General features: G+C 40.1%; 1 protein-coding gene across 1 annotated transcript in view; it reads right to left on the bottom strand.

Moving 5' to 3' along the window:
• npdc1a (neural proliferation, differentiation and control, 1a) overlaps nucleotides 1-14048 on the bottom strand; it is a 28916-nt gene that overhangs the window by 10097 nt on the left and 4771 nt on the right. The window contains exon 2 of the mRNA XM_069703603.1: nucleotides 4680-4826. Coding sequence (XP_069559704.1) covers nucleotides 4680-4826 — 147 coding nt within the window. The remainder of the gene's footprint in view (nucleotides 1-4679; nucleotides 4827-14048) is intronic.

Raw genomic sequence — 14048 nt, 5'->3', positions numbered from 1 at the left:
ATGATGAGTCATTTCAGTTGGTTAAATGTACAATGCTTTGTTATAAATTCATTTTATAATTGAAAGGGTGTAAAACAATGTTTATAGCCAGGTTAGTAAACTGAAATAGCAGAAGAACTCTCCATTAATTTTGTTTTCTAACCTCATGTTACTAAAGCAAACTGCTGCAGGTTATTTGCTCAAGTTTTGTGTCGCTCCAACAGCTGTCAGTGTGTCTTTCTCTTTTTGTTTTTGACCGCTTCATTTTCTATTACATAATATAAAGAGATACAAACATGAATACAGAAATGAGGGATATGTGTGGATGGAAATGCGTGAGAGACAACTATAGGAGGAACTCTGTAAGACATCCGAACAAACACCACATGCAGACGGCCCTGCCTTTAGCACATACACAATTTGGCCATTTATAAAGAATACATACCAAGTCTGTTTGTGCCTCTTCTTGTTCCGAGGACATGGGTTTGAGCCATAGTGTGTGTTTACCAATGGCAGTGCACGCCTCCATGTCAAATACAGGCAGGTCCTACTTACAATAAAAAGTGCTGCCTGCCTCTACTCTTCACTTCACTTACTGTGGGTGCTCATCCACTCTCAGTTCATGATGCCAAATATTGAAAATTTCCGACAGAGAAATCTTCCAATGAGAACAACAGCAGAAAAAACGAAAACATCACCAGCAAGAAAATACAAGAAAAGAAGAGCGAGGCCAGAAAAGTGTAGTAATTGTGATTTGAGAGAAGAGTAGTATCGATTCATCTTACAATAGTAGATGTGGTCAGACTGCAGTGACTGGAATGGGAAGATAATCACACCCATAATGAGGATAAGAGCCATGACATTTCATGGAAGAGAGAGTTTAAACAATAGCCCTGCCATCAACTATTATTTTGAAGAATCATAATGTCGTCATACAAATCATCTGCGAACTGACCGGCTGATTTAACTGAAAAATCTGTCTGAAATGTATTTAACATTTTTGTCCGGAGTTGATACACAGACTCATGCAGATAGTGCTCTGAAAGTCTAGTAGTTAAGGACAAAAAGTACCTTAATATTATAGTGAATATTATATATATATATGTGAATGAATATGGAAACAAATTTTGTGATCAAACCAAGACCCTAATATCTGCTTACAGTAGCTGTCAGCCCCATTAAGGCTAAAGTATGGTGTGGTGGTAGGGCGAAGCTTTCAGTAGCCTCACACATGACTTCCAGGACTTTGAATGTGATGCAACTTGCTGAAGGCAGACAGAGAAGGCAAAGACGAAGATGAAAGTGGAATTCTGGACAGGCTGGACAGCTTTTCTGTCATCTGTTTTCTATAGACAGTTGTGTAGTGGTGTGTGTACTGGTGCTTTCATACATACATCATTTCTGAGCTGAATTGTGCATTTTTTTCCCTCACATAAATAGAGTAATATAACAGCTTCTGAAGCTGCTATTTGTCTCAATACATTCTGTACAACTGTGACTGAATTTAGAAACAAACACAGTTACAGCAGCAGAATTTCAGTTTTGAAACTCTGCATTTTTTTTCATGCTTTTAGCGAGCACTCTAACATTTGAGATAATTAGTTGTTTAGTCCTGAAAACACAGTCATCACATTTGCTGAAGTGACAACAGAGTGACTTCAGAGGCACATTTTGCCGTAATGCTGCCAAACTACCGAGGTAGCGGCTGTGTGTTTGCGTGTTTTGATGCATTATGGGAAGTGCACTGCCCCTGACAAACCGAATAAGCCAAATACTGTAGACTTACTGAGTGAATGAATGAAATTGTCATGATTTCATCCGTCCATTTAAATCTTTCTTGTGTGTTTGTGTGTATATGCATGCGGGCTCGGTGGGAGATCACTACGTTCTTTAGCCTCTCTCGGGTTTATGTAACCACTTGAGGGAGCTTATAGGCCTACGATGTGCCAGATTTATGACGGCACATACACGTGCACGCACAACATGACAGAGAAACAGAAATAAAGATACTATCAAACATCAAAATACAAAATAACTGTTCAGACTTTATCGTCATACGAGTGGCCTGCAAAAAAAAAAAAATCCTTTCTTCCTCTGCATGATGTGACCTTTCTTTCCAACACTGTACGTCCTCACACTCATCTCTTTCTCGTGTTTACTTTCACCCTCTGATGCTGCCGCCAATAATTTGAGCCAAGTTCATCCTGGATCCTCTCCTGACGCAAAACCATTTGAATTATTAATCCTTCACAAAACACACATGCCCGCCAACACACACACACACACACACACACACACACACACACACACACACACACACACACACACACACACACACACACACACACACACACACACACACACACACACACACACACTCTTATGGGGAGGCAAGCCAGTTTGCTTGAATATAAACATGTTTCTCTTTCACTAATTTCTGTTGCACCTTCTTGAAAGATGGTGTGTGTGTGCCAGCACTGCGATGTCACGCCGTGGAAATCAGGAAAATAAGATTTATTTTCACAGTTTGGCTCTTTCATTGAGTGATATTAGATTCTGTGATGGAGATGAAGGGCAACAGAGAGAAAGAGAGAGAGAGAGAGAGGCATGTCATCTCAGTGATGAAGGCCGCCAGCGCGGGGGCGGTGTGTGTGTGTGTGTGCGTGCGTGCGTGCGTGCGTGCGTGCGTGCGTGGGCATGTGTGTGTGAGTGAGTGTGAGAGTTGCAGACACAGCAGGAGTTGGGGCGGATTAAAAAAATAAAAAATAAAATAAACAGCGGCTCAGACTGCACCATAGTTGTCAGAGATATGTGGTGGGAGAGACAGAGGGAGAGCAAAGGATAGCAACAAGGGTGTTGTAGAGAAGAGACAACAGCTGAAGAGAAATGGGACACTGACAAAGCATGAATGTGGAGTGAAGATATTAAAGGAAAGAATGACAGTGACTCAGTCAGTACATTTTCACGAGAAGCAATTTTTGTAGACGTCATTTAAACCTGATGCAGGTTATCTAACTGGAAGTGAGGGGTTCATTCGAACAAGCAGAGCACGGTCATTCATCAAACTTCAGTTTACGACGGTCAAGCTCAATCTTTGCTGTGTTTTAACTCGGCAAAAACACAGGTCATGAAATGTGCCACTGTGTTTGCTGATAGAGTGTACACATGACCAACAGTGGTCATATTCAATTACTGTCCCTCTATCAATTCACCTCCATTCAACTACTATTACAATTAATTGATCAATCATTTTACAATTTAGAATTTTTCATACCCTCGAATTCCAACAACTAATTGATTGATAAACAACTAATTTCAGCTCTTATTCTAATAGAAGGAATGCTTGCTTTAATTCTTTAGTTTGTCACTTTAACATATAGATTAACATCAGTTATATTCAAGTCCTTGCCAAACAAGTTCATACAATGCTGATTAACATTAAGCATCAAGCCTAACATCCCCAGATAAATCTTTCTGTATTTCACAGTTTTTAAATCTGGTGTCTGGTGAGACATCCCCGCTTTGGCCAATAAATCCATACTGGGCATGCTTTATGGGCAGAGCACGTCCAAAGTCTAAAGTGGGCGGGGCCATCTTATAGTTTAGCTTCATGCTAACTTGAATGGGATAAAATAATACAATTGTGCGGTTATCAATCTGAATTAATTAAATTCTGATCATTTTGCAGGGATTGTGACTCTCAAAACAATTTATCTTCCATTTTAAAGCTGAAGCAGTAGCGATGGACTACACTACGGCGGAGCCTATGACGTAAGCACGTGTTAATCATGTTTTTTCTAATACTCTCACTGATAGAAGGGGGGGGGGGCATGATGGGTTTAATTTGAGCTGCACAGTGAAAACACCAGGGTTTAAATCATAGACTGTAATTAAAAGTGGACGTAGCTTCTGGGTCTGAAAAATGAGGCCAATGTGGAAGTGATAAAATGCAATACCACTGAGGGCTGCTAGGGGCTGGCTCCAAAAGGACTCCAGCTCCGTAGACTCCCATTCAAATTCTCTCATTAAAACCAAAGTCATAATGATGCCATTCACGAAAGTCACTCCTTCTTATTAGTTTTCTGGCAACCCATTTTAAAAAATAATCCTGTCATTAATTAGTAATAGGTCTTAAAAAGTAGTATGTTTGGGGGCATGTCTGTTTGATTGACAGGCCAGTGGTGCTGTCAGGTTAACAGGTGGGCGGGCATTGTGTCCTTGGGTTTCTAGTAAGATCAAGAAAGATCCACTGCTCGCTCCACCTCAGCTCGTCCAAATATGGTCACTTCTGGCTCCAAAGTAGCAAGATGGCGACAGCCAAAATGAAGAACTCGAGGCTTAAAAACGGCAGTTTTACAAACCTATGGGTGACGTCACGGTTGATTGCCTCCGGGTTTAAAAAAATAAATCAAACCAAACCAAAGGTGGTCTGATGTGAAAGACAAAAAGAGTAGAAGGAAAGAAATCAATCCTCTCTTATTTGTAGTTATGAGTAGGTTGGTCTGTGTAAGTGAAGGAACATTGTCTTTGCTCATTTCCCTTCTTTCTGTATTACCTCCATCTTCGTTAAGTCTTAATATCATAAGGGAAGCCATGTATCCACTTCCAGCTGTAATGTGCTCAAATGAAACGCAGTGTTTGTGAAAGCAGTGAGTGCAGGGCCATGTGTGCTGGTGTGTGAAATGTCCTTTCCTTCATACCATGTTGAGGGTGCCTGACCGACACGCAGCGTCCGTCCTTGTTCTCCTGCAGTGAGGGGAGGCAGGGACCACAGTAGGAAGAGCCATGCTGGCAGAAGTGGCGTCTCTGTTTGGCACAGTCCAGAGGGGGAGGGCACCTACTGTGAGCTGTGAGAGAGAGAGAGAGAGAGAGAGAGAGAGAGAGAGAGAGAGAGAGAGAGAGAGAGAGAGAGAGAGAGAGAGAGAGAGAGACAAAAAAAATATGAGTGTCCCAACCACATAGATGTGATGTAGAAATTTTAACTAGGACATTAAATAACCCTCTTCCTGTTGAAGGAAGTACTAAAAAGGGTTCAAAATACGATACGCTTCACCTTTTTAGCCGGCTCTGCTAGGATTAGTGGATGTCTCTTCAGAAATAAAACATCTGCCCTAGCGCATCTGCTGATGTCAGCGTTACATCACAGCTTCACTGCCGTGTTTGAAAACTGATTTAGAATTTGCTGTAACCTCATTCAGCTTATCAGAAAGGGAGAGAATTTTAAATACTGCCAGTCAGAAAAGCAAATTTTGAATAATTTTCTGCAATTTGCATTGAGAGCCCCCCTTGTTTGGCACTCCAAATCAATCAGGTGAAATTACAGTAAAGATGTGCTCCACATCTGCTCTTTCACAATCACGTCGGATAATTGCTTGGCCTGATTACTGAACGCGCACGCGCGCGTTCACACACACACACACACACACACACACACACACACACACACACACACACACACACACACACACACACACACACACACACACACACACACACACACACACACACACACACACACACAGCATGCGAGACACGTAAAGACACAGGAGTGGGTCACAGAGTCAACAGCATTGTGTTTGGTAGCCGAGGGCAGGTGGACCACTGGCAACCTATCAGTGCGGATAATGAGCCCAGCAGTGGGCGGCTAAAGGTGAACAGCACAGTGGGTGTTGATGCTGGAATAACAGACAGGAATTGGTATAAAGTGGGAAGAGAGAAAGGATGAATCCAATATTTTTGAGGTATAAAAGGGCGGGGTTGGGCTAGGTGAAAGATCATTGTTGTAAATGAGAGATCGAATACATGATTTTGTATATAAATTGTTTGGACATTTAACAATGAATTAAACAGGCCTCATCATATATTAGTTTAGATAACGTAAAATAAAAGTGGACCATATGTGCTTCATCTTTGTGATGTGGTTGTGTCGTGTGCGCATCCCAATTTTCAAATTTGCTTATAACTTTGTGCCTATATGGATTAATTTCACGTACATGACTGATGTATGCAGTTGGTGGATATTGCTCCTTTCCAAAGTTCTGCTCCTTCATCCAATTTATTTGGTAATTTGATTTAATGTCCAGCCTCTGTCAGTTTCTCTTTGTCGCTCCTACACTCTACTTTTTACTTTTACTGAGCATTTTCCTGACACTCTTTGGTCTGTCTTTGATAAACTCAAAAATACAACACGGTTGGTGATGAGAAACATCTACTGCTGACAGGGAACGGTTCCTTAGTCGTTGATTGTCTATGAGCACAAAAACAAACCGTTAACTTAGTGGCATGAATCGCAATGTCACAAAACTATCACGCAGGTTGACGAGTGCCTGAGGGTCCTTGACCGTTGCTGGTTGGTTAAAGTCATCCTGTCTTTTACTGTTGCTGGGGAATATCAACAACTCTATCGCCTCTATGTTTAATTACTGCCTCATATGATTAGTTATTCCACATCCCTGTGAGTGTTATTATTATTATTTTTTTTTTTATTTTTATTATTACTTCTGGTCTTACCTGCCTTCCTTTTATTTCCCTACAAATATCAATCTTTTGTCTAATCTTTTCAAATGTTTTTATTGATTTCCTTCAACCATAGAGGAAAAAAAGCTTCTCTAGAAATAGCTTACTCTGTCCTTGTCAAACTTTTTACGAGTGCTTAATAATTAATATTACTTCATTGAGCGAGTGGAATTAATTCTTGGGTATATCTGTGTGTGACTTGTGTTTTCACTCAATCCACTTACATTAAAATATGGCTAAATCTGTGTTGTTGTTTTTTTACCCTCGTAAGCTGTTATATTGTCCCTTTAATGCTCTACCAACTACCTGGTAGCTTCCACTCTTACTCCTACACATAACCATACTGTGATGTGCTGTAATACTGCCATCCTTCAACTTTGTCGAAACAGTTTCAATGATGAGCACTATTTACTGGGATTATACAGCTGTAAAATAACCAGCTGTCCTCCCTCTTTGTGGGAAACCGAGATAGTCCAAGATAAAGAGAAGCAGTTCCTCATAAATGCACCATCATTACTGAATGAAAAGATGAACACTAGGCCAGTCTCAAGATGTCTTCTGCGTGGTTGTGATTGCTGTGATAATGCCCAAATAGTTCAGGGTGTGCATTAACATTAGTAAATCATCTCTGTGAGCTGCAGTGCAAAAGCCTTCAATCAAAGCCACTAGAACAACTCTATACCAAGTTCTCCTTCCCTTTAAGACACAGGATCCTGCTGGTTTCTTTTAAAACATGCTGCCTTTTCCAACAATCTTTCACCTTTTATTCAGGCTCCTACTTTCCTGCCTCCGCTTGACCGTCCCCTCTCATTCACCTCGCCTTACCCATGAGTCCTGTCATCAAATTATTCCACCGCCCATTTTTTTTTTTTTTTACGACTCTATGATCAAAGCGTGGATCAGGTGCAGATGACTGCACTCATGTCCCAGATCAAACAACCTGTTCCCATCTGCAAATGTCAGTGGAAAATCTGAACTATTTAATGGATCGCCACAAAGTTGTTTTGCAGGCATTCATTGTCACCGGACAAAGACTAATGCAGCGGTTCTAAAACTGGGGACACCTTGCGAAGGCATCCGCAAAATAATTGAAAAAAGAAAATGGTGTTGCTATGACTGCTGTCAATCCATTAACACCATGATGTCGACAGCTCAGCGAACTGTTAGCAAACTAGCTACCAGATGATAGACAAATTCTTAAATTCTACAGGCAAACTAAGAAAATATAATATGAGCTATATTAAGTCTTTAGACTTAAAACAAAATGTTGGGGGGGACATTTCTCTTTATTTTACAGTCAATCATGAAGATATAAACCAGAAAGAAAGGGTGGAAGAGAGGACATGCAACACAAGTCCCTGACTGGAACTGAACTGCAGTTGTGTGGCAGCAACCATTTGGAAACGGAGTCTCTAGACCTTTTCAACACACACATCATTTATTCAAGACATCCAGCGGTCATCGACATCTCGGTATCACACAGGAAATGGTTTTGAGATATTGGTGCAACTGTAAGCTCCAATGCATTACAAGAGATTGTCACTCTGTAATTCATTTATCGAATTTGTCCCGACCCCAAAACATCACCCCACATGAAAAAATATCACATTTGCTATCTCTGGAACATTAATGGATCATCGGTGTCTAGAACATCAAAAGGAAGAGGCTTTTAATCCCTGTTATGAAAGTGAGAAAGCACGGTGTTCTATTTTTCAAAAATATCTGCACTCTTGATTATAATAATGCAACACTTCTGGTCAGCACTTCACCTGTTATTCATCATGTGGGAAGTTAATGTGGTGAAACCTATTGCAGTCACATGGATGCAGATAGGAAAAGCAGAGCATAAATCAGGAAGGAGCGGCTGTCCAATTAAAACTGCATTCATTTCCATTTACCAGCAGTTTAAACCTTTTTGTTATTATCAAACCTTGATACTACTTACACCCACATAATGGTACTTTTCTAAACACACTTGAATAAGGTGGCCCTGAGAGCTCAATGCACTGCAACTTAAGAGATGAGATATCTCAATCAATGTTAGTGGATAAGTCTGTGCTACTTTCTGTATTAGGTTGTTTTCTGTTCAGCAGTTTTTGTAAATGCTGAACAGATGTTGTTTAAAACATATTTGTTTTCTACTGTTCTTTCTATTTGCATGTTATTATTGTAATTTTTTTTATAGTGCATCTCAATTTGTAGCTTAACAAATAAAGATGCTTGTCATGATATTACTACGACAACGCAGCTCAAATCACCACTCACCAGCCACTTTATTAGGTACACTTTGCTTGTACCGGACTGGACCTCCTGTTGCCTTCAGAACTGGGCATTTTCACCCAGCGAACCACCGCTCACTGGATGGTTCTTCTTTTTTGTACCATTCACTGTAAACCTTAAGAGATAGTTGTGTCCAGCACTTCTGGAACCAACCATCCCATGTTCAAAGTCTCTTAAACCACCTTCAGCAGATCCCCATGACCTTTACTGCCACAAAGAGGGTTGTGTTTACCGTGTTCATCAGAAGAGTCCATATGAATTATCCCCTTCTTTAAGTTGAATGAATGCCAAGAGTGTGCAAAGCTGTCATCAAAGTAAAAGGTGGCTACTTTGAAGAATCTAAATTATAAAACCTATTCTGGTTTGCTGAGCTTTTTTTTTTTTGGTTTACCACATAATTCCATGTGTTCCTTCATAGTTTGGATGTCTTCAATATTAATCTACAATGCAGAAAAATAAAGAAAAACCATTGAATGAGAAGGTGTGTCCAAACTTTTGACTGGTACTGTATGTTAGCGGTGTAGAGTTGTACGTCGTAATTTAAAAATACATCTGAGGAAAATGTTGATATTCCCAATGGCCTCATCTTCTCCCCCTGTCATTCTGCCTTTGCATTTCATGCATTACGTCAGCCACAAGCTCGCTAGCTAAATCATTAGCCTCCGTGATTTTTAAATGCTGACAACACAGCCTTTTGGTGTCGACGATGACGTTGCCTAACAGTGGTGTTTTCACGACTTAACCACATGAACGCCAAGGATATCGTGCGCAAGACTTCCTATGAGGGTTTTTTTTATTATCTGAAAGCAGCGAAAGTCTAGATGGTTTCTGCCATGTGATTGGTGGATTACATATAGTATATACTTTACATTATTGCATAAGGAAATTCTCAAGTTATCATTTTACACATTTTCTTACTCAAAAACTCAATGTTCAATCCAAAGCTAACAGGAAAAGTTTAACAGATGGACCTAATTAAGTATTCGATGAGTGTTTACCAGCATAACAAAGGAGTCACAGAAGTGAATTTCAAGTCGCCATAAGAGGTGGCCTTGTGTCAACATGCCTCCCACACAGTGTTGTTGCTAATTAGAGATCAATCAAGGGGACAATGGAACAGGAATACAAAACAAAAGACAGACAAAGAGATGGAGACAGAAAAAAAAACCTGATTTCCTGCAGTACATCAAGACATTTGGTTTCAGCGAAGACAAAGGAGGTGTGAAAAAAAACATGACGTTACTCAGGGACACAGAAAGTAGTCCTTGGAACGAGTGAATGATGACTTTGCTAACCATCTGCTGCTGCTGTTGCCAGGCTGTGTGTTCAGCAGTAGCTTTGCCAGGAAGAAATGACAGAGGCCTTCTCACAGCCTGGTAAACACCTACCACTCTCACAGACCAACAAATACATGCACACGCGCACACACACACACACACACACACACACACACACACACGCACACACACACACACACACACACACACACACACACACACACACACACACACACACACACACGCGCTATTAACTTGTGCTCCTTCAAGCTGTTCTACAGATACAATACAATGAATGCTGCCCAAGCTGTAACCATGTGTGTGTATGTGAGAGAGAGAGAGAGAGAAAGATTTAGAGGAAGTGGGAAATGGGGTAGGCCAGGAGGGTCACACTCTCAGTGTGTGTTTCCTGACCCTGAGATAGCAGACAGGAAGTAAGCCAAACACTCCAAATCAAGTGGAAACATTGAAGAGCTCTGCTCGGTGCTCTTCACTCGATATATAAGCACAGTGTTTTACTTCCACATGGGTGAAGTGAGTGAGTGCCTTTGTGTGTGTGGCTTTTTGAGTTTCTATGCTGCCGTTTGCCCACCATGCCTCACTCTCAAAAGATAAGAACAAGCAAATGCCAAACAACCTGTTTCTAGAGGTTTGGTTTTACTTGCATCAGCTGGAACAAACCACATGCTTGTATGCTAGTAGGAATATTGATATAAGATGTAAGCCATGAGCCAATATACTATTAATTTGTCAGAGATTTTGCCATATAATTTATACACAGGTAGTTAAGATTTTTTTTTTTTTTTTATCTCATGATCTATTTTATCCAATTACACAAACATGGAATTCGTTAAACTGCTGTTAATTTTCATTGGTGTTCTTAAATCATTTTTACATCAGCTCTCTAGCAGAAAACATTCGATTTAAAAAAAGAATCTAAAAACAGAACATTTTCAGTATTAATGGTCATGTATATACCACTGTGGTGACACCGATTTTATCCACTGCTAGTTTCATTTTCGGAATAAGACAACTTAATTTAAAACTAGAACAAAATTATTGTTAAGTAGTGTGATTAATGTAACGTGTGTGATTAATGTAACGTGAGTAATATTAAAAGAAATCAGTATAAACCAGTATAAAAAATGATTTACCAAAACAATCATGTGATCATTAAATAGGTATGATAAACTGTTAGCTGCTTCAGCAGAGAGACACAAATGAACACATTTTATACACTTTGAATGAGTTCTATGTTCCTTAGCATTGCCAAGTCAAGGCAATAAACCCACCTCTGATTGGATATTGAGTCATATTAAATGCAGATAAATTGAAGCAAAGTATAAGTAGGTTTCAGTCAAACCTTTTAACACAAAGAAAGTTGCTCAGCTCAATGGAAAAAGCTGTTGCGTCACTCTTTACTTAAGAAAATGTCAGAAAGCCCCAAGACAAAATTTCCTTACGACACTTGTGGAAACTTTCTCCCTTACCAGTGTCACAATACCAAAGTTAATGTAGGTGTTGGTTTCCCACCATAAACTGATGCAATGACTTCTTCATGTGAAATTTAAGGTGGAAAATAGGGCATGACTGAGCACCTGTTTAACACATGTGCAATCGCACGCGCGCACACACACACGCACACACACACACACACACACACACACACACACACACACACACACACACACACACACACACACACACACACACAAGAAGATTAGAACGATCGAAGCAGGAAATACACTGCTAATTATGCAAGCGGAGAGAGATAATAGTGAAAAGGAAGTGATTCAATTTTTTTTTTAAATATTTCCTCCATAGTGGAATGTGAGCTTGGTGCAGAATGAGGTGGAACAAGGCTTTGTTTTGTGACACTGCCTTATCTCTCTTTTCTGTTGCAGTTCACTTCTGTCTTGTCAGACAATGATGAGTGTACACCCATTTCAGAGGGGACAATTACTGTGTCATTATAATGAGAGTGGAGCAGAGCAGCACACCCTGCATCAAACAGAACAAAGATTAAAGGAATTTAAATACTATGGATGTGTGTTGGCAGCAAATAAAAGCGGCATGATTCAGTTCTTTTTTGAATTAAATTTTTCATGGCCAACATCTTACTTTGGTCCTTAGCTGGAACAGTTTCCGCAACATTTAAAACGTTTCTTTTTTCTTTTTTTCGAGCTGATTGAATTATTGAGACTATAGTAAACCATTACCACAGAGTGATGTGGCTGCTTTGGCTCACAATTACCGTAAAATGTTTTTTTTGGGGTTTCATTAGCAAACGTGTTTTTACTCATGTAATTAAAGCATCTCATGTGTAGGAACAGATTACTGCGCTTGAGCACCACGGAAAGAGAGTCAATGCTGACATTCATGCTTTAGGTTTTAATAGTACTTCTATTTGATCGGGTAAAACAGACACAGGCAGTCTTGTTGAGGATGTGGCAACACACAAATGCAAACCTGTGCATGCAAACCTGCTGACATAGGTAACTGCATGTGCTTTGATTTGTCAGTTTTCATCACAAGATGGGTTTGATAAAAGACACAGCGAAAGGAACCGTTAAGGTTTGGATTAAAGCTGAAGGAGGATCGAGTGGTTTGGTTCAATCCAGATTAAACTGTGCTCACTCTGATTTGATCAAATGTCTATAAGCGCTCTGTAAATTGATTAATTGTGGCCCTCTCATTTCCTGCAGAGGTCTGGTGGTTGACAGTACGCTCTCAAATGAAGGAGCCAAATGTCGTACGAAGTGACAGAAAAAGCGATGGTTTGAAGAAGCCACTGCAGCAAAGCTTTGACTCACCACTTGTTCTTCAGATATACAATTTGAGATGACAAAAACTACATTAAGGCGGATCAATAATAATGATAAGTGTTTCCTGGTTGTTGCGTTCAGTCTGATGGTTACCTGCCACGTAATTTCCCTTTCCTGGTTATGTCTAATCCCCTCAAAGACCACACAAGCTACATAACAGGTCCATTTGAAACTAGAGGGAGCATTTGTTATCTATAACTGTCATTTTCTAAATGACTTCCTGGAAGCACTGAGCTCCCATATATAAAAAAATAAGGTAAAATTATTTTGTTAAATTGTTTGAATGGTATTCATGTGAATGTGTCTATCAATTTGGCCCAGCATGACAGTGAATTATGTGTTTAATGTCTACAGCTAGTAGCACTAAGGTAACCTCACATTATCAGTCTTTCCTTATAGTTGTGGGAGAAAAAAAAAATCCTTTCATTCTTTAGTTGCTCTACTGATTTGTTCCTCATTCCACTCAAGATTGTCAGACTGCACTGAAGTCTGCTCAGGAGTTTTCATCAACGCCTTTGATATGTACTATAGATAGCTCTAGACATAACACAGTTCACTTTGTGAGCATATGGCTCTGGAAACCCTCTTGTTGGGGATTGTTGTAACGTAATGCTCGTAGACCCTAGGTCATTTTCAAACTATTGAAGCAGCCTTTAACCAATTGGCACAGGCCATCATATGTGGTGTGCCAAAACTCACCAAGCTGTAAACAACAGAGACCCTGCCCCCAATGTGAGCAGATGTGGCCATGTCATCATATGACATTGTTCTTGCTCTGGCTTTAATTCCTCGATATTTGCTAATGTTGCTACAACTGTCTGCAATGCTTCTTCTGGCTCTTCCAATGCTGCCATTGTTGGAACTACATTTAGAAACAAAGGCTTGACTTCAACGTAATCACACTTGACCACCTTAACTGGTCGCTGATATGTCCGCCCATCGGAGTAGCTGGGCAAACCTTATTGCAAACTAGTATAATCAAAGCAAAACTAGGTTGGCGCAGCCAGGCAAGGTAAAGCTATCATGGGATTAAAACCCGAAAACACAACTTTCACGCACTACAAATGAGTGAACACAAAATCCAGGAATACAAGGTCAAGGACAAAGATCCAATTATGATGCAGAAACAGGGACCATTTAAGTTAAAAGTTAACTAATTGCATACTAAAGT

The sequence above is a fragment of the Brachyistius frenatus genome, unplaced genomic scaffold (genome assembly GCF_029030835.1).
Source record: "Brachyistius frenatus isolate BFR_SWC_R1_liver_20210118 unplaced genomic scaffold, ASM2903083v1 Contig_3, whole genome shotgun sequence".
Classification (NCBI taxonomy): domain Eukaryota; kingdom Metazoa; phylum Chordata; class Actinopteri; family Embiotocidae; genus Brachyistius; species Brachyistius frenatus.
The sequence above is the reverse complement of the archived record's forward strand: the minus strand, read 5'-3'. Positions and strand labels throughout refer to the sequence as shown.